The sequence below is a fragment of the Felis catus genome, chromosome B4 (assembly GCF_018350175.1).
Source record: "Felis catus isolate Fca126 chromosome B4, F.catus_Fca126_mat1.0, whole genome shotgun sequence".
Taxonomy (NCBI): domain Eukaryota; kingdom Metazoa; phylum Chordata; class Mammalia; order Carnivora; family Felidae; genus Felis; species Felis catus.
In genome coordinates, this window is record NC_058374.1 from 67,601,152 (window position 1) to 67,623,805 (window position 22,654).

The following is a 22,654-nucleotide window of genomic DNA, read 5'->3' on the forward strand; positions in this document are numbered from 1 at the left end:
AGACACAGCAAGATTTTAAACAGATGCTCTTAATGCCCTGCCCCATATGCTCTTGGCCCCTCTCTGAATGTCCTCTAGTTATGGAAACTCACTCTAGAATCTGACAATTTCTAGTTAAACTGTGTCTCTCTTCTTAGGTCCTGAGAACTCTGGCTCCAGGAGAGATTGCTCAGGGAACCAAAGAATGACTGTAGGCATGACACTACCTTGAGGGACTGGGGATGGTGAAGAAGTATCCCTGGAATAGTGCTGAATCACATTCTACACTATTCCTCAGCAGGATTTGAACTCTGCTTACTGAGATCAGCTGAGATGCTTCACTGCATCCCAGACCCTACCACACTTTCCCTGCTCTCTTACTCATGCTTCTTGGTAGCATCCCTCCCAAAATCACCTGCATCTAATTCTTGATCTTAGAGCCTGTTTTGGAGAACTCAAACTAAGACAGGTGTGCAACATATACAGAGGGAAATGGAAAGCAAACAGACACACTAGAAAGCCCTTCTGTTTAGAGGGTTTAGAGCTTCTCTGATGAGAATGCTTTGTTTTGCACATTAAGACAGTGACAGTGATCTGTCATGAAAAATGGCCTTAGACTCCAAAGGTGGAAGTTGCATCCTTTCCCTTGTACATGATTTGAGAGGCCAGTGAAGTTCACTCAGCTTGAGCCTACCCTTACAACATTATGGAAGCCATGTTCTCGCACATCAGGCTTGCTACACAATCTTGGGGCAAAGCACTGTCAACTATAACCAAGATCGTGCTTCTAAAAAAGATATGCTTTGGAAATAAAAGTGTGGTCTTAACAAATAAGGTGCTAAGTATCTAGGACAATGACAAGCATTTAACCAATCTTTCAAAAATTATGTCTACCAAATACATTTTCTCTTTTTAGATTAAAACTGATCTCCTGCAGTCTGATAACTTTCCAAACAAGAAAGGTTTAAAGTGTTTCAAACACAAATGTTTTAGCTTCCATTTTTGAAACCCCATTTTTCCTCATCAAATGTACATTAAAGCTCATCTACTTCACTTGACAGGTAATTAGAATGAAGGCAAGTAACTGGCATGCCTAAAGTCCCACTGTGGAGACAGATTTTGAAACTAATTCTCTCCTGATTCCTGGGCCAATATTCTTCCCAACACATTAAACTCATCTTGCAAAGGAGTGAACCCTGAACCTTCACTATTTCTCATCTGTTTAATCACTTTCATTTAATGAACACAACTGACTACAAACACACTCATCCTGAAGCATTTCAAAGGGGTAAGCATGTTATCATTCAACAGCTTTTCTGGATTATGTTCAGAGTCCTACTGAGGTGGTGGAGAGAGAAGAATGTTCACATTAGTGAGCAGATGCTTTGGTCCATGCATCCTGCCTGCTGAAGATCTCCGAGAGCAAAACCTCACCTCTGGCTCTGATTTACAACAGGAGAATGCATAAATCCTTATTGTTTTCCTCTTATTTCTTGTCACTTTTATTTGTCTCTACATTTACCACCATCTGCCCATGCCTGCTTGCTGTACCATGTTTCCTGACTGCATGATCATTTTTTATACCAGGAGAGTTTGTTGAGGATAAAATATGAGAATGGAACAGATACAGAAATACTGCCCTTATGAAATTAATGAAAATGATTAACAAATATAAATGCCTCACCCAGTCATCGATTGGGCTGGCTTGTCCAGGAACTCTAGATAAGGGTAGAAAGCAAAGGCTTTACTTAACTGGGTACCAGGAGATTAAAGAATGTAATGAGCTTTATGATTCTTGAGATGGATACACACAATCATTCCACATTCTTTTTTAAGTGGTAATGAGTTCCACTAACTTTGATTTCTTACCTTATATTACCCCCAAACAAGCTTTAAACAGTCAGCTCTGGGCATTTCAGGTGTTCTAAAATTAGAGTGGTTCATGTGATCTGGAGTCAGAAAATCAGGGTTCCACCCTCACTGCTAAAACTTATTAACTGGATGACAATGAATAAGTCATTTAACTTGTTAAGCCCTAGCCTCCTTAACTACAGAATAAACAGAAGAACTGGCTCTACTTGACAGGATTTTTATGAACATCTGGAAAGATCGTGTCTATAAATACTTTATAGTGTTTATATATATATATATATATATATATATAAAGTGTTTATATATATATAAAAGTATATAAAAATACTTTATAGTGTTACACATGTAACATGGTAAAAACGTTTATTATCATGATCATAATACATAATTATACCATTAGAGGGGCTAGCAGTTTGATCCTAATTTTTTTCATTTTCTGTGAATATTTAAGTGAGTTAATGCATGCTACAGGAATATCTGCTATTTAATGTTCAGTGAAGGATAGCCCTTAACATTATTACTATAAGGGCATATTTTCCAAAATCCTTTATTATCTCTTGTAAATATGAGAGAAGAAGAGATCACCTGGGGATTAAGGGAATGCAGCTACAGAAGTAAGAATCACTGCCCATCCAATATAAATGCCTATTTCCCACTCCCACTTTGAGTTAGTAGAACAGGGAAGAGTAGGAAGAGAGAAATCTTGGAACCTTAATCTAAAAGAAGAATAGGTTAAAAGTAGAGCACTGGCACAGAGTACCCGAAAGAAATCTATTCTCTCACAATCGTTTTTACCTGAAGCTGACTCAGAAGCTTAAATTTCTGGATTTCCTTCTCCTCTTTACTACTGATCTTCTGCGTAACCTTAAAGTGGGCCATTTAACCACTTGGTGGTCTTCCCAGGTAAAAATCTGTTAACTCCCACCCGTCTAAGATGGACTGATTACATGTTCATAAGAATGTATCAAGATACAGCTTATAAGTTGCTCAAAAGAAGCAACATGCTATCAAACCTCTAAACAGCCAGGTGTTTTCCTTATTTTTCTTACTTTTTCTCCTTCTTTCCCTCCCACATATACACACATTTTGGCTGTAGTAATAACAATGTGGGAAGGGTTCAAGTATCAGTAGTCATCCAGATAAAATTTGTTAGATAGGAAATGGAAATTTTCTTGACTTTATAAGTAGAGCTTAGAAGAGATCACAATGAGAGTTTCTTAAGAAAGTTTCCTCCACATTAATCATCATCAACTTCATCTATTACTCCTCTCCTTTTTAACACATGTGGAAATATTTTATTGGTCTGTGAGATATAGTGCAATAATATCAACACTTTTATATTAGGAAAGCTAGTACTCCATGTACTCTGTTCTGTCTCTACTGTGAAAAGAAAATAATCTATTCAACATGTTTTGAAATTAAGCGATTAAAGTCTTATTAGAAAATTGCTTCTTCTAAGAGTTTAATGTAGTGTCTAAAGTATGTAATGCTTTTAAGAACTCAGAAGCTCACTGTTTGATAGGATAGCAGATAAGGTATAGGTTAGGATATAAATGTGAGTTATACGAATAAGAAATACTTAGACATACACACACACAAAATATTTTTTTTTCCCATTGGAGAGGATGTGAAAATTAAATATTACGAGAAGAAAATCTATTTCCTTGACTGAGGTAGGATACTAAATAGGTCAAGGAGATAGAAACAAAAATTCTATGAGGGAAAACAGACAAAACTAAACATGGTAAGATATATAATGCAACTGGGAGAATGATTTATCTTTCAGTATCTTTCCATATGATCTTCCTATGAACTTTTCTTGGTGAGAGACAGAATACAAAATACCTCATATTTCAGTTTCACACAAACTTCCAGGTGAAAGACAGACTTTGTAAAAAGATTTCAACTTCTACAGATTATTAGGTTTGGGCTGTGAATACTGAAGAGCACTGCCTACTTTATTTCCCACTTAGCAGGAAAAAAGCTGGAAAGAAAAAGTAACGAAATACACATAATGGAATATCCATAAAAACAGAACTCCAAATTAACAAAATGACATTTTTTTAAATAAGAAAAATACGTAATTAATATTTTCTACTAAAAACAAAACATAAACTACTAGATTCCAGTTAAGAAATTATTTTAAGTTAGAAGCAACAAAACTTACGATAGTATTTACTGAATCTTAAGAATGGAGAAAGACACACACACCAATACAGACTAGAAAGAGTAAAGGATAACACACTATAGGAGTGACTCCCAGATTAGTCATCTTCCATCCAGATGATGACAGTAGTGCAGTCTGTTATAATGAAAGATTTGCATTAAGTTTTATGGGCTTAAAATATGAATGTTTGAAACTGTATTATGAATAACCAGCAGTTATTTATCATAGGCATCTTTCATTTAAGTGTCTAACCCTCTAACCTCCAGAAATTAAAATGTCGTATTAATTTCTTCAGGGAGTTGGCCATCTGTTTTGCATCACGTAGAAGCAATCTAAATTGAGCCATCATTTACCTTATTTTATTCTTCCTACTTTCCAGGATTAATACTCAACTGCAAGCAAAAGCTGTTTGACAATGCTACCTCTATTATGTACAGTTTGTGATAAGCAAAGCACATAATGACTACCATAAATCTTAAGGAATATCAGGATTCTTAGATCCTGATATGATCAAGTGAGATCGTATCACTTGATCTCACTGTGAAAAGACTGAGTATTTGGAGAAATAAATGCCTTATTAAAATCTGAAAACCCTGGGGTGCCTGGATGGCTCAGCCAGTTAAGCATTCTACTCTTGATTTCGGCTCACGGCATGCTCATGATTCGTGAGTTGGAGCCCTACATGGGGCTCTATTCTGGCAGCACGGAGCTTGCTTGGGATTCTGTCTCCCTCTCTCTCTGCCCCTCCCCCACTCACTATCTCTCTCACTCTCTCTCAAAATAAAATAAACTTTAAAAAATTAAAAACCTTAATCAGCATGGTTTACACTAGATATCTGTGAATGGACTATGACAGCCATTTCAACTAGGAACACACTGGCCTCAGCCACTACCCATCAATAAGAGTTGGCTCTGTTGATGATGTTTTATAGGAATACAATAAAGCAGAACAAAAATTTACTTTGTCAAATTTAAATGCCTAGAAAAGGGCAGAACAAACAACAGAAACAGAGAATATATTTTAAGTTAGGTTGATAAAATAGATATTCACATAGGATATCATTGCACTGCATTATTTGAAAGTATGAGCCTCATTACAATTCTGTTCCATCACCACACTTAGGATGGCAGACACAGAACCATTGTGGTGCACCTCATCCAGAAAACAAACATAATCCCAAGTAACTTCCAAGGAAAATATCAAGAGTCCTAAATACAAATGGTTTACCAAGCAAATTTGAATTTTACATGATTTGCATTTTTTGGTGAATAATTTCAGCCAATAGGTTGTGGGGGAGAATTTTCCAAGATTTAGCAGGTTTTCACCCAACAACTAATTTCTCGGCAAAACTCATGACTTTCCTCTAACCCATGTTGTATTACCTAGGATCTTAAAAGTCTTTTCTGTGGAGGACTGGAATAGTCCTGCCCAGCCCTTATCACAATTTGAAATTCTATATTAAACTGTGAATTTATTCATGTCTACTTTACTCATTCTTGTGTGTCTCGTATAAAATAGGCCATTAAAAAATGTGTTTAATGTTGAATGAATGAAACATGCTACAACCTATTCATCCTGCTCCACCTCCCAAACCCATACAACTTTGGGGATTAATCTGAAACTAGACAATATGAAACTTTTGTGTCTTCCCATTCTGATGGTAATAAACATCTTCTATTAATGTTTTCATCACATTGTATTGTAACTGCTCCCAAAAGAAACAAACTAGTTATCTGAGTGCCCATTAATCCCTGGCAAGGCCAGATGATTCCCTTTTGTTTCACTTTCTAACCAGCATCAAGTAATGGCTTATGAAAATGATACATTCATTAGCTCAGAATATAAGGAAGTACCAGATGATGTACAAGAAAAAATTTATGATATCAAATAAGGCAATAAAATATAACAATATAAATCACCTCCTTCTAAACCATACAAAGACAGGATTAAAAATTGCAAAGTATCTTCCAAAAGGAGGATCCTACACAATTAATACAACAAAACACCGAAAGTCCTATTTTTTTTTTTCCATGTAAAATAATTCCTTCACAATTCCTTTTCAGTAAAAAGCCAGGAAAGAAATACATACATGATGGTGTTAATGCCTGAGAGCTGTTGGAACATTTGCAGACCACAACCCACAATTAAAGCTCGGCGAGTTGGGGGATAACTCAGCATTCTGCAGATCACAGGTCCAGCTTTTTTAAAAAAGAAAGAAAAAGAAGGACACATCTATTATTTTCAGCTCCCACAGTCATTGTTCCCATTAGGATTAATTTCCCCAAATCTCTGTGAAGTCAACATAACTGGGCATTATAAAATAGAACGTATATACTTTTACAGAAATCTGGGCACGATGTATTTTCTAAAACAGATTTAGTATATACTTGAGTTTAAACTGTAAAAGCAACAAGGAACAACTGAAGTTAAAGCAATTTATGGGTTCTAGGAAGACCTACCTAATTGGAACTGTCAGAAATTATTCTTCCTTAAATCCCTACAAACTGCATTAACTACTCTTCATTTTTCCACTTTCTTGGCAATTATTATTTAAAAATCCATTCAATGTGGGACTACTTACAAAGTCACTGGCAAATTGCTTTAATCAACCAAAAGAATGGCATTCATTAAAAACAATTAAACAAGGAACAGAATTCATTCCAATTTATCTGACTTAAGTGACAAAATTCTTTCCAACCTATTCAATTAAAGTTAATAAATTTGGGCAAGGTATCAGACTTGGTTATGGTTTATATGGTGTATACTATTAATAAATGCTACCCAAAAGATAATAAAGAAAAAAGTTACATAGGGGTATAAATAAATATATATAAATATATTTTTTTTCTAGATTTTGAATAGTTCCCTAAGGGGCATTCAGTGATCTTTTTAAAATACAAATGGGCTTTCAAAATGGCACAGATGCGTTGGTCTCTACGTCAGAACACTAGATCAATTTTGGAAAGCTGCAGATATGAACCACAGAGGTCATATGTAAGATAACTAACCTTATTGACGTCTATGGTCTGGGCATAATTATTAAAACTGCCCCTTCTAGTCCCAGAAGTACTTCAAGCACACTTTTACCTTAGCTTGAAGAGGCATTCTATACAGTGTCCTCATGGGGCCAGGGTTGACTCCCAGGACCTATGGTATTCCCGCTGTTAGAAGAGATGGCTTAGGATCACTGGAATGTTAATTGCTTAATTAGAGGAATTCTTCCTGGAGGCCAAGTTTCATTAGTAAACCCTAAACCAAGTCAAGTTCAAAATCCAAGGAAATTTTACCATTTCAGCAACCTTTAGGAAATCTAATATCCCAGTTCACAAAAATGGAATAAAATATGCTGTTGTCTTGGCAATAAAAGTTAACATGGGATGTTGAGCCAGGGTATTAAGTAGAACTGAACATTATCAGAGTGAGAATATTCATCTCTACATGCATGTGATTAAAACCACATGAAAAACTTGATTTACTGCAAATGATTTTGTCCTGAAATGGTAAGACAGGATACGGACAGAGAAGCATTTATGGTCATTCAAAGCTTAATGCAGTGACAACCCCTTTAGAAAGGAGGGTGAAAGTATTTTAATGTCAAATGTTTTAGTTTAAAGTAAAGCAGTTTTAAACCTAGTGTATCAGAAAAGCTGAAATAGGTAGATTTTCAAAGCTTTACTGTGACAATACTGAAATACATCTGGATCAGTTGACTGAAAGGTAGCAGGTTCGCCTGCAAATTCAGCTATCTGTAAATGAGCCACAACATGAAAAACACACACACAGCATCATAAAATGATACACCAATTTCCATAAATAAAAAAAATTAAGTGAAAAATATTATCACTTACTTTGTGTACCATGGAAAATTTAAAACAATGACGACAACACAAAAATAAAACCCCTTTTTCAGCTTTTAGTACTAAACCTCCATAGATGAGAAACCGGTGTTTTGCAAGGAATCTATTATAATCTGTGGGCAGCTGTGCCTACTTTCACTATTAAACTGTTCCATGATTTGATGGACAGACTAGGTAATAATGATTTTAGGAGACAGAAAAATAAAGAGAAAATTAGGACAAATTAGGATTAAAGTTTGGCTTGTATAAATAACAAGATATATACTATTGTATAAATGTCACATATTTATTTCCTAGTTTTTAAAATTCTGAGTTTTTTAGCTTTTTCTTGGTTTTGATTTCCTGCTAAAAATAAACAATAGCTGTTCTGTTATTAGAATGGCTTTAATATACAGATAAATTCTGGTCACAGCAGTGCACATCTGATTATGCATAAATAAAAGGAAATAGTTTCCTTTCATTAAAATTATAAACCAGCTTTATTAGGCAGTAAAATTGACTTAAATGCAAACTATCATTAATTTTTGTATCACAGAAGATATGAAGCAGAAGAAAAAGATCAAACATATTAATTGGTTGAATGTTTGTAAGTGAAAATTTAAAATGTCATGCTCTACTTATTATATTTGATTTTTATAATTAAAAACATTTAGTGTATACAAACATTTTACAATTTTTAAAAAGTTATTTGTCTTTGGACACAAATTCCCACACAATAAAACCTACTGGACTCAAAATATAACATACACTAAAACACCAGATGAGAGAACCAAACATAGGTTCATCTTTTCCTCCATTCTGAACACTTCATACTAATATTCACAATGGCTGTCCAAGTGTGGCAGGTACTCCAGTGGCAAGGATGAAAAGGACAGTCCTACAAGTGTAGCCATTCCTGTTAATGGCTGTCTATGAGCCAAGCCTACAGATGTTTCTCCAGGTGTAATTAAAAATGCACTAGAACTCACTCTGAATAAAATCCAGCTCCTGATTTCCACTTCCACACAAGATGGGAGTGATGGTTACCAGATCTGCCTTCAACTTGAAACCAACTAAAAGTCATGAAAAATGTATTGGACAATCGTTCTCATGATAATGGGTAACAGGCAACAAAGGGTAGTGACCTCTGAGATTCAGGACACAAAAGAAGTGAACCCAACAAAGACTGCCCAAGCTTAATGCCTCATAAAAAGTTTCCAGGACACAATACAAAGAGGGGAAGCTAGGCAGACCCTGGTGGTCTCCCTGAATTGAAAGGATGCAGCTCAGAATGCAGGGATGCCAAAGCAGCTAGACTTGCCAGAGTGGAGTGCCAGAGTGGAGAGAAATTCACAGAGAGGGGACAATGGAGATCTGCAGTCCCCCTTGGGTATTCCTCCATTGAGTGGGTATGTGTGAGGAAACTACTCAAGGCAGGAGTAAGAGCTGCAGGAAGGGATTAAAGAATTCCACTCCAGGACTTGTTTGTACCAATCAGAGGGAAAGATCTAGAGTGTAAGGAAGAGTAATCAAAAGTACCCAGATTAAACACTGCTTGGGTACCATCCAAAAGAGTTTAAAAATCAAGGCCCCCCTGCTTCCAAGGAATTGAATAGCATCTGAGAACAAAGTTCAACAGTAAGATAAAATTTATAATGTCTAGCATACAATAAAAAATTATCAGACATGCAAAAAGGCAGGAAAGTACAACCTGTAACAGCAAAGGGACTAATTCATCAAGAGGACATAACAATCCTAAATGTTGAGGCACTTAATAAGAGTTTCAAAACATATGAAACAAAAATTGATATAACAGCAAGGGGAAATAGAGAAACCCAAAGTCATACTCAAATATTTCATCATTCTCTTTTCAATAACTCATACAATTAAGTAGGCTGAAAATTTGCAAAGATACAGAAGATTTCAACAACATGATCAACAAACTTGAGCTGACATTTAAACAACATTCTACTGACCAAGAGCAGAATACACATTCTTTCCAACAGTAAATGAATGGTAAATGTCACAGAATACTTAGCAAGATAGATTATATTCTCAGCTCTAAAACCAGTCTTAATTAATTTAAAGGTATTTAAGTCACACAAAGAATGTTCTTGTACCATAAAGAAATTAATGCAGAAATCAATAACTGAACTGGAAAATTCCCTCCTTATTGGACACTAAACAATACATTTCCATGGAAAAGAGAAATAAAGGGAAATCAGAAAGTATTTGAGCTGGAAGAATATGAAAACACAACAAATGAAATTTCGTGGAATGCAGCTAATTTAAAACAGAGGAAAATTTACAGCAGTGACCATGGCTTCCACTTTACAAAACCAGGAAAAGAGGGACAAATGAAACCCAAAATAAACAAGATAAAAAGAATAATAAAGAGTAGAATAGAAATCCAGGAAATAGATAAAAAGACAGTTGAGGGGAAAAAAATCAATGAAACCAAAAGCCAGTTAGTTCTTTGTAATATAAATAATATTGATAAATTTTGAGCCACACTGTGGTAGGCTGAATAATAGCCCCTCAAAAGATATGCATATGAACTAATCCTTGAAACTTGTTAATGTTACCTTAGATGGCATAAAAGAACTTTGCAGATGTAATTAAGTTAAGGATTCTGACATGGAAAAGGGAGAATCAGGACAGGATGGGAGAAAGCAATGTGGCCATGAACACTGAGACTGGACTGATGCAGCCATAAGCCAAGAAATGCCAGTTCCACCAGAAGCTGGAAAAGCAAAAAACAAATTGTCCCCTTAGAGCCTCTAGAGGGAGCATGACCCTGCCAACACCTTGATTTTAACCTAGTGAAACGAATTTCAAATGTGAGGCCACCAGACAGAATATATTTCTACTGTTTTAAGCTACCAAGTTTTAGTGATTTTTTTACAACAACCATAGGAAGATAATACACAGAACAATCAGGAAAAAAGAAAGAGAACATACAAGTTGTTATCATGGATCAGAGAAGTGTCATCGATACAGATTCTACAGATATTTAAAAAATAATAAAGGGGTATTATGAAAAACTTCACGGCATCAAATTCAACATCTTAGATGTAATAGGCAAATTCTCTAAAAGACAGAATCTTCCAAAGCTAACTCAAAAAATAGCCTGAATATACTATAAGCTATTTTAAAATAATGAGTTTGCAGTTAAAAACTTTCCTCCAAGTCTCAATGCTTTGACAGAAATAAAATAGATCAGGGGCACCCAGGTGGCCCAGTCAGTTAAGTGTCCAACTCCCGATTTCAGCTCAGGTCATGATCTCACGAATTTGTGAAACCAAGCCCCATGCTGGGCTCTGTGCTTACAGTGCAGAACTGGCTTGGGATTCTCTCTCTTCCTTTCGTTCTCTGCCCCTCCTCCACTCTCTCAAAAACACATTAGTTTTTTTTTTTTGTTTTTGTTTTTTTTTTTTTTTTGTTTTTTACAAAAGAAAGCAGATTAGCAGTTGCTTGTACAGGGAACAGTTAAAAAGGAGCACAAAAGAAAGTTTTGAAGGAGCAAGGACATGGTCACCATCATGACAGTGGTGAGGGTTTCACAGTGTACACATCTGTCAAAATGTACCAACATATAAACCTTAACTATGTACCATTTATTATATGTAAATTATACCTCACTGGATATACTAAAACATAACACACACAAACACACACACACACCTTTACAAATAAATAAACTATGTCAACAGGGCTGACACAGTGAAATGATTGGGAAGGAGAAAATTCAAACATTCAAAGACCATAACCTTCGCTGAAATAAGGGCACAAAGGAGTTATTAATTAGATGCAACAACAATATTTGATTAAACTGGACTGATGCAATCAGCTGCAAGATTATCAAGTGAGAACTGTCGAGGATGCAGGACCCTTGGAATCTCTTCAAGATTTTCCTTGCTCTTATTCTTCCCTTTCCATTTGTTTTTGTTTGTGGATTTTGCCATGTACTAAAGAAAACTTAAAGAAGAAGTAGAACACATGATGACTAATGAATTCCAAGACGCAAACTGTAGGCGGCTTCTCCACTGCTGAGTCTTCACAGACTAAATTATTTGTCAAAGGGAAGATGCTCTGTGGAGACAAGCAGGGCCCTCAGTGGGAGCAAAAGAATCACTGCTTGGCTTCAGATAGCACCCTCCCTGTTCCCCAATTTGGGGCTCCATGATAGGGCTGCAAACAAGCTCAGTAAGAACCCAACACCACAGTCCTCTCCTGATACAACTAGAGGACGCAGTTCTCACGCTCCACGGGCCTTCGGGAAGGGAGGACGTGTGCCAACCACAGTGACACCAACAGATCAATGAGGATTTCAAGGCATCTGCTCAAATCCCAATGGGTTTTCTAGTATTTCAATAGCTCTTCATGTCTTATGAACCAATTTTCATCATCAGAAGAGCCATAAGTAGGTGAGAGCATTTGGTGTTAATGAGCAAAGGAAGCACAAAGGGATCACATGATTTCCGAAGGTGACAAACCAGTAAGCATGTAGAGCTAGGAGTTGAGCTACCTTCTTGTTCATCCATAAATGACAGGAAGTTTTATATGCATACTTAAGCTGATTTTCCTTAGCATAAAAAAATCAACAATTGTGAACAGTATAACAAAACAGAACTGAAGCACTTTGAAGCTGCAGTAATAAACATGGTCTGTGCTCAAGACTCTAATCCCTCAACCTCCTCTTTTTCTCTTTTTCATAGCCTCACTTGCCACAGTCTCAAGCCTTAACTCCAGAGTTAACTGGTTTCAGAACATTCATTTTACTCTACTCCCTCCACCATTCCCATCTCCAGGGAGGTGAGCATCATTTGCAAATAATTAGGAAAATGGGACACACTTGTTTCATGATAAATTCAGTGCGTCTGTGAAGCAGGCCCTCCGTGCTGCTGGGCAAGTCTTTCATTCATCTCTAGTTGGGTCCAAGTTATAGTTTCACAACATGCATTTCAAAAGGTCTTCTTCCTTGGACTTCCACTGTTCCCTCCTGCCTCTATGACCAAATGCTCCTAGCGTACATAACATGCGTGAAGCACATTCTGTGAGCCTACTCTGTGCTAGGTACAAGAACACCAGGAGTCTCAGAGGTGCTCCTAATATTGGGGTGGGGAGGGAGTCACCAACAGAAATAAAATAAGTTACTCCACAATAGCTTAAGTGCTCTAACGGAGGTACATATAAAGTAAGGATTCAGGCCTAGGGAAGGACCCAGAAAAGGCATGCCAGCTCAAGTACATATAAAACAGAGGTCATCATTTCTCACCTCAAACTTGTTCTTTACCTTATGTGCTATTAATGAAGATTAAAAACTTGGCACTTGGCTATTCATTCCCTCTTCCTACTTTCCATAGCCAACAAGTTGCTAAATTCTAATGAAAATGAATGCATGTGTGCCTCTTTTCTTTCCACAAAACATCAGAAATTTTTCTTTGGTTTTTGTATCTGTGCCGTCTGTGGCTCCCCAGCTCTCTGCTGCCCCAGCTGGACTCTCAGCCAGCTCATAGGTGAGACAGCACAGGGCAGAGGATGGCAGTGAATCCACAGACCAGGGCTGAAATTACAACTCCACTGCTTGGCCACTGGGAGCTTTTCAGCACATTACTCAACCTAACTAAGCCTCTATCTTCTCTTCAGCTACGTGGGTATAGTAGTGGCACTGGCCATTATCAGGATTGAGATAATAAACTTCCTGGCATACAGTAGGTGTTAATTTTATATGTCAACTTGACTGGGTCACAGAGTGACCAGATATTTACTTAAACAATATTTCTGGGTGTTTCTATGAGGGTGTTTCTGAATAAGATGAACATCTGAATGGGTACACTGAGGAAAGCACACTGCCCTCCCCAATGTGGGAGGGCATCATCCAATCCACTGAGGGTCTAAATAGAACAAAAAAACAAAAAGAGAACAGAGTCTGTTCTCCCAGTCCACCTATTTGAGTTGGCACACTGGTCTTCTGCCCTCAGGCGGGGACTTACACCATCACTCTCCTGGGTCTGCAGCTTGCAGTGGGCAGATGATGATACCTTCTCAGCCTCCATAACCATGTGAGGTCCATTCCTTATAATAAATCAATCTTCCTCCCCACACTCTCCCCTCCACCACAGTTCTCCTATTGGTTCTGTTTTTTGAAGAACACTAACACTGACTAAGAAATACATTCTGTATTCAGTGACAAAGCCTTATATATGGTCTCCACTGGACCAGTTCAGCCTCTCCACACTGCCATCACCCTAACGCATACCACCGATCACTTACTTCACTTACCTGCTCAAAATCTTCTGTAACAGACCCACTAGGGCCTATCTGATAAAGGGCACACACCTGTCCCAGACTGTCTTTCTAGATTTATCTCACAATACTTCTTCTCTAATACGCTATATACTTCAACAATCTTGGGGTAACCTGTTTTACAGAAAGAAGCCTCATATTTTTACATCTCTGTCTCTTACAATGTTCCTGTTCTATGAGGTCACCCCTGTTCCCAAAAGAGGATATTCTGTCATCTGAATCATGCTGTCAGTTTTATACCTCTCTTATGCTCTCACTGCTGGCTAATTTATTTTGCAGGGTAGGTAGCTGATGTTTCTTCCACACTGAATTACATGGGGTGGGGTGAATGGCTCAGGTTTCATCTCTACTTTATCATTTTGCTTCCCACTGTACTTAGCCTAAGGTCATGCAAACAGAAAAAATTCAATAAATATATGTTTAATGAATATGAGGGAAAAGGAGGGAAGGGAAGGAAGGAGAAAGAACCAGAGCAAATAATGGTAATTGAGAACTCAAGAATAAAGCAATCTGAATACACTGCGAGTTGCTAAACAATGTTGTGATTAAGTATAAACCATCACGAAGATCCTGAGCATATCTATGCTGTTTTCCTCTTCAATATGCGGCAGATGATGTTTGTGATTACAAGCTGGTGCTTGGCACATGTTTTGTTTGGAAGAATGGACTGCTGCTACTGATAAATTCAACCCCATGTGGCTCAATCATTCCTTCACAGTCTGGCATTTATGCCAATACATTCTGAGATCCTTCTAAGGCAATCAATTTGCCAAGATGTTGTGTTGGGCTAGTTGTCTATAGATGCGTGCTTATGAGCTGATCATGGTACATTAAGGCCTATATGCAATGACTGTGTTAATCCAGTCATTATTATTCTAGGTTGCTAAAGCAAAGACTTTTTTCCTATTTATAAGAGGAGATGATAATGGGGCTTTATACTACTAAAATCCTGGTTTTCCCCCAAAACTTTGGTTTTATCTTAATTCTAAAATATTTCTTTCATTAAAGGTATCTACATAAATGATGGCAATCATAAAACGCACCATCTAGCCCAGCAATTCTCAAACAAGACCTCTGAAGTTCCTAACAGCCATGGGAATATGGTATGTTGCTGAGGAAAAAAATATTAAAAATTACTACATTAGACAGTCTTTCTTGAGCTAAGGGAGATATCCTTTTTTAAAAATAAGTGAACAGTTTTCTTAAACTATATTCTTAACAATACTGTCTTTGGACAAAGCAATTTTTAAGTGAAAGAATATATATACTCTTAACCTAATGGTCTTTTGCAGTATTTTCATAACAAGTTGTCATTCTTAGTGATATAAAAAGTCTCTCACCTACCCAAATTTTCTATTACACACTAAGATCTAGGACTATGTATAACTTGCATCTACTGAAGGATTCTGCAACCATAAGTAATGCTGGATACCACAGGGACCAAGAGTCTCCAAATCAGGGAGTCAAATCAGCTAGATCTGAATTTAGCTTAGCTTTGTTGAAGCTGTGTGACCTTGGGCAGGTTCCTTACTCTCTCTGAGCCTCACATGCCACATATATGATAACATGTACTTCACAGTTATATGGTGATGATTAAACGTGGTAATGCATGTGAAGTATTGCACCAAAACTCAAATAATGAAGCTATTGTTTCATTTATCAGCTCTCTAGAGTTTCTCCATAGATGAATAGAAGTAGAAAGGTTTAAATGAAAAATTGTCGATAAATCACATGGGTTTTCTTTCTAGATAAACAAATAAAGTATCTTTACTTTTAAGATTCCACAAAAATACAATTCAAAGAGCTCCATTAACATAAAAAAGTAAATGATACACTTATAATTTCTATTTCTTTTATAATAAACAGAACATTCCTACACAGATTACTAATAAACCACTAGGTGATAAATCAATAATGCCTATGCCACAGGCACTTATAATGAATGGCAGTTCTATCAAATTCAATGGCATATGCTGTCAAACTATTCATACAACCACAGAAAAATTAGAATTATCCCATTGCCTGTCTTCATTTTAGATCACGTGTAGACTCCTGAGAATTTAAATATTCCTATATCTCTATTACATCAGAACATTTTTTAAGATATATAAAGGATAACTCTAAACAGTAATACTTTCCTTGGTTTAAAAAGTGTGTATTCATATGGATATTTAAATTTTATATGAATATTTGAATAATATTCTATTAGCATTTTCTGTTTTTAGATTTAAGCATTCAACAAATAAGTACCACTGAGAATAAAGATGAAAATCTAATCAGGACTCATGCATTTTTTAGTGTTCTTTCTTTTTCTATTTGGTTTTATACCTGATAGTTACCATGAATGGAGATACCAAAAAGATAAAAATCAGGCCGAATTAAATAGCTCGTAATTTTACAGTAGGGCAGAATGTTGAAAAATTACAAATGTCCTGCCAGATCCTGGAAGCATGATTGTTGCAAACATAGGTGGTACCTTGAAATATAACATCTTAAAGAAAATAGACAGATTTCTGTCAGCATGGTTTTCAAAAACTCATCATTATTCCAAAAATAGCCAAGAACTAGATTTAAAAATGAACCAAACATATGAGGCTGTAAATGTATTCACTAATTCTAAAGTAGTTCTCCTGCTCCACACTCTTATCTCTTTGCCCACTCTCCAATTACCACCAGCAGCAACAACAACAAAAAAAAGGCAATGGGAAGGAGAGATCTTGGTCTCCTATGTGTTTAAAAAAATCCACGTTAGTCATAAAATATAGAATAAGAAATAAAGATATTCTATAAAAAGAATTTAGTACTAAGTTCTCCAAAATAGGGTAGGAAGTAGAGTATTGGGTTCACGGAAATGAAGAGCTGATTCAAAATATGGATTTTTCCAAGACTCACATCTTTCACTTATAAAGGTTTAACTCCAAAAATAAATAACACTTATGGCAGAATGTAAATGCTGTGGAAAAAGGGAACAGAATAATAACTGCATCTTCCATTTGCTCAGATACACTAAGACATGTGAAATTTAAAATGTCTGTACTAAGCCATGAACACAACACACAAAGCTTGCAAGGGAGCTCTATAAACATTGGCCACTGAATCCAAGAGAGCTGGTGCACTGGATCCTGGAGGCCACAGGGTGGAAGAGGTATTCAAGAATCTATTTTGCTCAGGGCTGCAATCCAAAAGTATCCTACATCAGCATATAAATAAAATCTCACTTAGGGCTGCTTTATACACTGGCTCTCTTGGCAATTAAGGTCTTTCCAAAAAAGTTTTGTGTGGCTGCTGAGCTTGCTTTGAGTTAACAAAAAAACACCAGTCACTTCCAAAGACCTTAGCAGAAAGGTTGACCTACACAGCAAGGATGAAAAAAGCCTGGATTTTTAATGAAAAAAAAAAAAAAAAACCCAAAAAAACAAAAACAACAACAAAAGACTTCATTAGATATGCCCTTTAGTCTTCGTTTTAATCTACAAAATTCAGAAGAAAATATACATCAATAAAATGTAAAACACAAATGACAAAATATAATCACTGTATTTCCCAATCAAATACAACTTAATAGGAAGACCGGTTAACGGGCATAAACATTGCTTCATTTATTCTAGAAAGATGTGCTAGGAACAACACAGTACCAAAACAATCTCTTTTCTTTTGCCCAAAATATTTTATGGCCTAAAGCGGCTAACTAAATACCCCAACCTCAGATCAATACCTAAAATAAACACTGAAAAGGAAATTTATGTCCATTAACAAGCTGGTACTTTAATTTTAATTTAAAAAAAAAGCTATTGGATTTCCATACGGAATTGATCACTTTTACTGAAGATAAAATTTTAAGCTTTTACTTTTAAAGGCTCATCTTGTTATTCATAGCAAATCTGAAAAAGAACAAAATGAGGTAACCTGGAAAGGTAGGAGAGATTGATAAATCTGAGTAAGTTCAAATAACTTCCAAAAACTACTCATAAATCTGGCTCAGAATAGCGTATCTTCTAACTTATCAGATATAAAATTATGACATCTAAAAGCTAAGGCATCTGGAGAAATGTCTTTCAAATTCTCCTTGCCTGGTCGTTATATGCAGTAGGATAATACATAGAAGAAGCATTAAAAGCTCTCTTGTGGCTAGTTGTGACAAATTTTCACAAATATCTACTTATAGGTCCAGTGATACGTAAGCGAGGGACTCAGCTGTATAAAAGACGTGGTTTACATTGATTCATGCGTTATAAAGATCAATTCGGAAGGATCAGTGACCTTTTTTATGGCAAAGTGCAATTTTCAGAGTTTCTGGCTCATTATGAGGGTAATTTCCTTTAGGATCACAATTTTAATTTAAGATAAACCTGAGGGATAGCATTACACCTAGAACACAACTCATCACTCAATGAAACCCAATAAAATACTACTACATCAAAAGGAAAGCAAAGGGGGGCGCGTGGGTGGCGCAGTCGGCTAAGCGTCCGACTTCAGCCAGGTCACGATCTCGCGGTCCGTGGGTTCGAGCCCCGCGTCAGGCTCTGGGCTGATAGCTCAGAGCCTGGAGCCTGTTTCTGATTCTGTGTCTCCCTCTCTCTCTGCCCCTCCCCCGTTCATGCTCTGTCTCTCTCTGTCCCAAAAATAAATAAACGTTGAAAAAAAAAATCAAAAAAAAAAAAAAAAAAAGCAAAGGAAAAGGAAAACTCTCAATGAACATTTAGAAACATTAATATTATTTTATTAACTTGAGGCACAGAGCATATCCCTGAGCCCACAGATTTAAATAAAACTTGGGACATGAGATATCTGCTAGAATAACACAACGCCTGTGGGAACTGGGCTTGCCTGTATACTATGAGGGTGTTAACATGTTCCTTTTTCTCTTATGTGCACGTACATACACACACGTGTATATATCTATAAAATATATATGTGTACATATGTATATATGTATACACACACACACAGAGAAAAAAGATGTTTTATAGTTACAATGATCACCATTATAGAATCTCATTATTTGCAGACCTTTAGTTGCTCATCCCCCTTTCTGACCTCTTCTCCACGCCTACTTGGATGAAGAAAATGAGATATCGTTGAAGATATAAGTACGTTTTTTTCTAACTGCTACAATAATTCTGTCCCTACTTCCATGTTTCTATGTAATGCATAGGCACATGCCTACAAATCTAAGAGTTCTGAAAAACTGTGGCAGAATTTCAACAGAAAACAATTGTTAGAGGAAATGGAGAAGTGAATTCCGTATGTCCCACTCAAGTAATTGTATGGCAGGAACCAGAAAAATACCGGTATAGTAGACCACTATTTGCATTCGGTGCCTGCGAGCTGGAGAACAGCACTCCAACCAATCATCCCCTAAGCAATTTCACTCAATCTATGTTCACAACCAGACACAAGAGAGCTTTTAATGCTTCTTCTATATATTATCCTACTGCATATAACGACCAGACAAGGAGAATTTGAAAGACATTTCTCCAGATGCCTTAGCTTTTAGATGTCTGTGGGTATCTAACCTTATTTCCTTGGCATCTTTGGTTTTAATTTGTGATTGTTTTTCATTAGGCAGATTCTCCTACTTTTCTAACATGACACAAACCGTAATTTTACTTGATATGGTTTGAAATGCTCTTCTAGATAAATATGGCTCTCTAGGGATGAGGTCAGTATTTGAAAATCTACATATGGCTGTTTTATTTTGAGGCATGTCTGCAGTTACCATATGGTCAATGGCAATCTGTGAAGGGAGTCAGGATGTGTCTATTTAAAATACTGACTGAAACTTGAGTTTCTCCTTAGAAATGCTTTCATCCATCTACTTTTTTCTGAATGCTGAAGGTTAGTCTTTTAAAAATGCAATCTGCCTGCTGTACTGCAAAATTCAATTACAAAATAAAATTCATTTCTACATATTTTCGGGTATGCATATATAAAAAGCACACTGAGATGTGGAAATGGTTCTAATCCTGCTACTCAACTTGTTCATTTCTTAGACTATATTCTAGTATGGCTCATGATCATCTGAATGTACAGTTTAAATAGAAGTGAAGCAGTGTGTAGCTGCATGCTTCTCAGGGATGTCCTAGAACATCCTGTCCTTTGAGGTCCCTTAAAACATCAAGATTCTATGACTCTGTTGAATGAAACTAATTTAGCAACATTTACGTTAAAAATATATGGCTCTTTATGTGAAATATAGCCATGATGTAACTGTTATGTAGGAGTATAAACAAATGTTCTATTTGAGTGAAGAATATAGCTTTTATAAATTATTCCCATTCATTATTCATCAAGTTACTATAAATGTTATAGGAAAATAGTGAAAAACCATTTTTCCAGCACTTTTCTAAAAAGTACTATTCATAAATATTCTATTTAGACAATTGGTATAAAGCTCTTTCACTTTGTTGTTATATATCCATTTGGTCTTTTAATGAAAAAGAAATACATCTGTGTGAGTGCTGAATGGTTGTGAAGGGGCAAGGCAAGCTCAATTCTTTCTAATGAGACAAAGAACTGGCATATTTAAAACCAGAAAATGGCATTTAAATAACCACAAAAAGTCTGTTGTAAAATGGTATTCTGACCTAACAAGTGATGACCTAAATAGATTCCCTATCCCAACGTACTTTCACCTCACTCTGCAAATTACCTCAAATCTTAAACCAATTCCGAAGTCATCTGATGTAAGTTCCTGTAACTTATCCTCTTTCAGCTCAGTGAAAGCAACTCTTTCCTCTCTGACCCCCTATTCCTGTGCCCCATCTTACTATCTCCTTCCTCCTCTGGGATCTTCCCTTTTAAGCAGTCCCTCCACCCCGATCATACCAAACAACAATTCCATCATCTCTAAACCTCCTCGAAGAATAGGTCTACATACACTTTTTTCAATTTCCACCATGTTTATGATATAAGCACCCTCCCCTTCCCAGTCTTCCACCACTGTATTGAAAGTCTCACACTCAACAAAATGTCATTAATGAAATTCTAATTGCTAATACCAAGAGTGAGTAGTCATTCTCTTTATCTCCTTACATTTCACGCTATGGGCAATTCCTTTGTAAAGCTCATTCCCTGCCTTTTCTGATACTAGAGAATTTTATATCTCTAACATTTTTTTGTTACATTTCAGTGACCTTTGCTGGATCCTTTTCTTCTGTTATCCTTAATTGTAGGCATTCTCTAAGATTCTACCCCAAGTCCTTTAAATTCTATTGTAGTCTCTTTTACTTCCAAAATTCCATCTTTTCATTTTAAAAAATGCAACAAAAAGCATGCACATATACACACAATTTTTAAATATAATCCTGTCCTGTTTCTTGATCATCAAACCGTGTGTCCTGATGCTTCAACAACTAATTTTATCAATCTGCTATCATGGAGGGCATTTTTCACTATCCACACAGGGTATCCCCTGTAGGAAATCTCATGTAAGAAAATATGTAAATAACAGTATAAATATTATTTCATTTTCTCTCCTCATAGACAATGAGAATCATGCAATTGATTGCATTATCCTTGCAGTTATGGCGGACAGGAGGCTCAAGTCAAATATGCAACCAATTGTCGCTAAGTTGTCTACACCTCTATGGTCAATAGTATATATCTACATCTTAGTCCTCCCCTGGGTTGACTTTCTCTTCTAATTCTTAATTTCCCATATCATTATGTTTTGATTTTTATTTTAGTTCCACTTTCCTGAATGTATTTTCTGTAAGTTTCCTAAAATCATATAGGAAATAAGCCAAGATATAACCAAACAACCAAGCAAACAAATAATGTAGAACTGTAGGGACTCAACAAATCAGAATCAAATCATTAAATCCCAGTTATACACATATAAATAAATATGATATCCCTGCTCTGTGTCTCTTTTTTTGGAAAAGGTGTAAACAGAATTCCTTCTAGGAATACTAGCTCTTTTTTGTTTTCTCTTTGCCCTGTATATCCTACTTTGGGTTGATCAACAAATACACTTGTCAAATGTCTTCAGATTATCCCTTACTTCCAGCCCATGCTTGGTGATGAATAGTCAAACTAATAAGCAGTCATAATCATTTCACTCCTTTCTTCAAATCACAATTTCAAGGTTGCCCCAATACTTAAAGACTTCTTATTATGGCGCCCAAAGTAGTCTGGTATCCAGTTTCAAATCTCCCATAATAACACAGTGAACTTGTCACCACTCAGAGACACACATACACTGCCATATCTCTGTGCCCTATTTCAAGTTCTTCACATTTCTGGAATGTTTACACCAGTCCTAAATCTCTCTTCCAAAGTTCTAACCATCCTTTGAGGTCCAGCTCAAATAATATCTTATCCTCGGGGTCTTCCCTAACCTGACTCAAATGTCGGAATTATTAGCTTGCTCCTATTTTTCACACTCATCTTACATCACTTTATTTTAACTTGTACAATGACTATTTTTACACATTTCTCTATCTACCATTAGGTTAGTTTAAGTCCCTTCTGGTTGAGTCCATGTGT

At 36.3% G+C, this 22,654-nt stretch overlaps 1 protein-coding gene across 1 annotated transcript in view; it reads right to left on the reverse strand.

Annotated features, from left to right (window-relative positions):
- SLC2A13 (solute carrier family 2 member 13) overlaps positions 1-22,654 on the reverse strand; it is a 385,620-nt gene that overhangs the window by 217,659 nt on the left and 145,307 nt on the right. Inside the window, exon 4 of the mRNA XM_023256944.2 lies at positions 6,109-6,217. Within this exon, the coding sequence (XP_023112712.1) occupies positions 6,109-6,217 (109 nt within the window). The remainder of the gene's footprint in view (positions 1-6,108; positions 6,218-22,654) is intronic.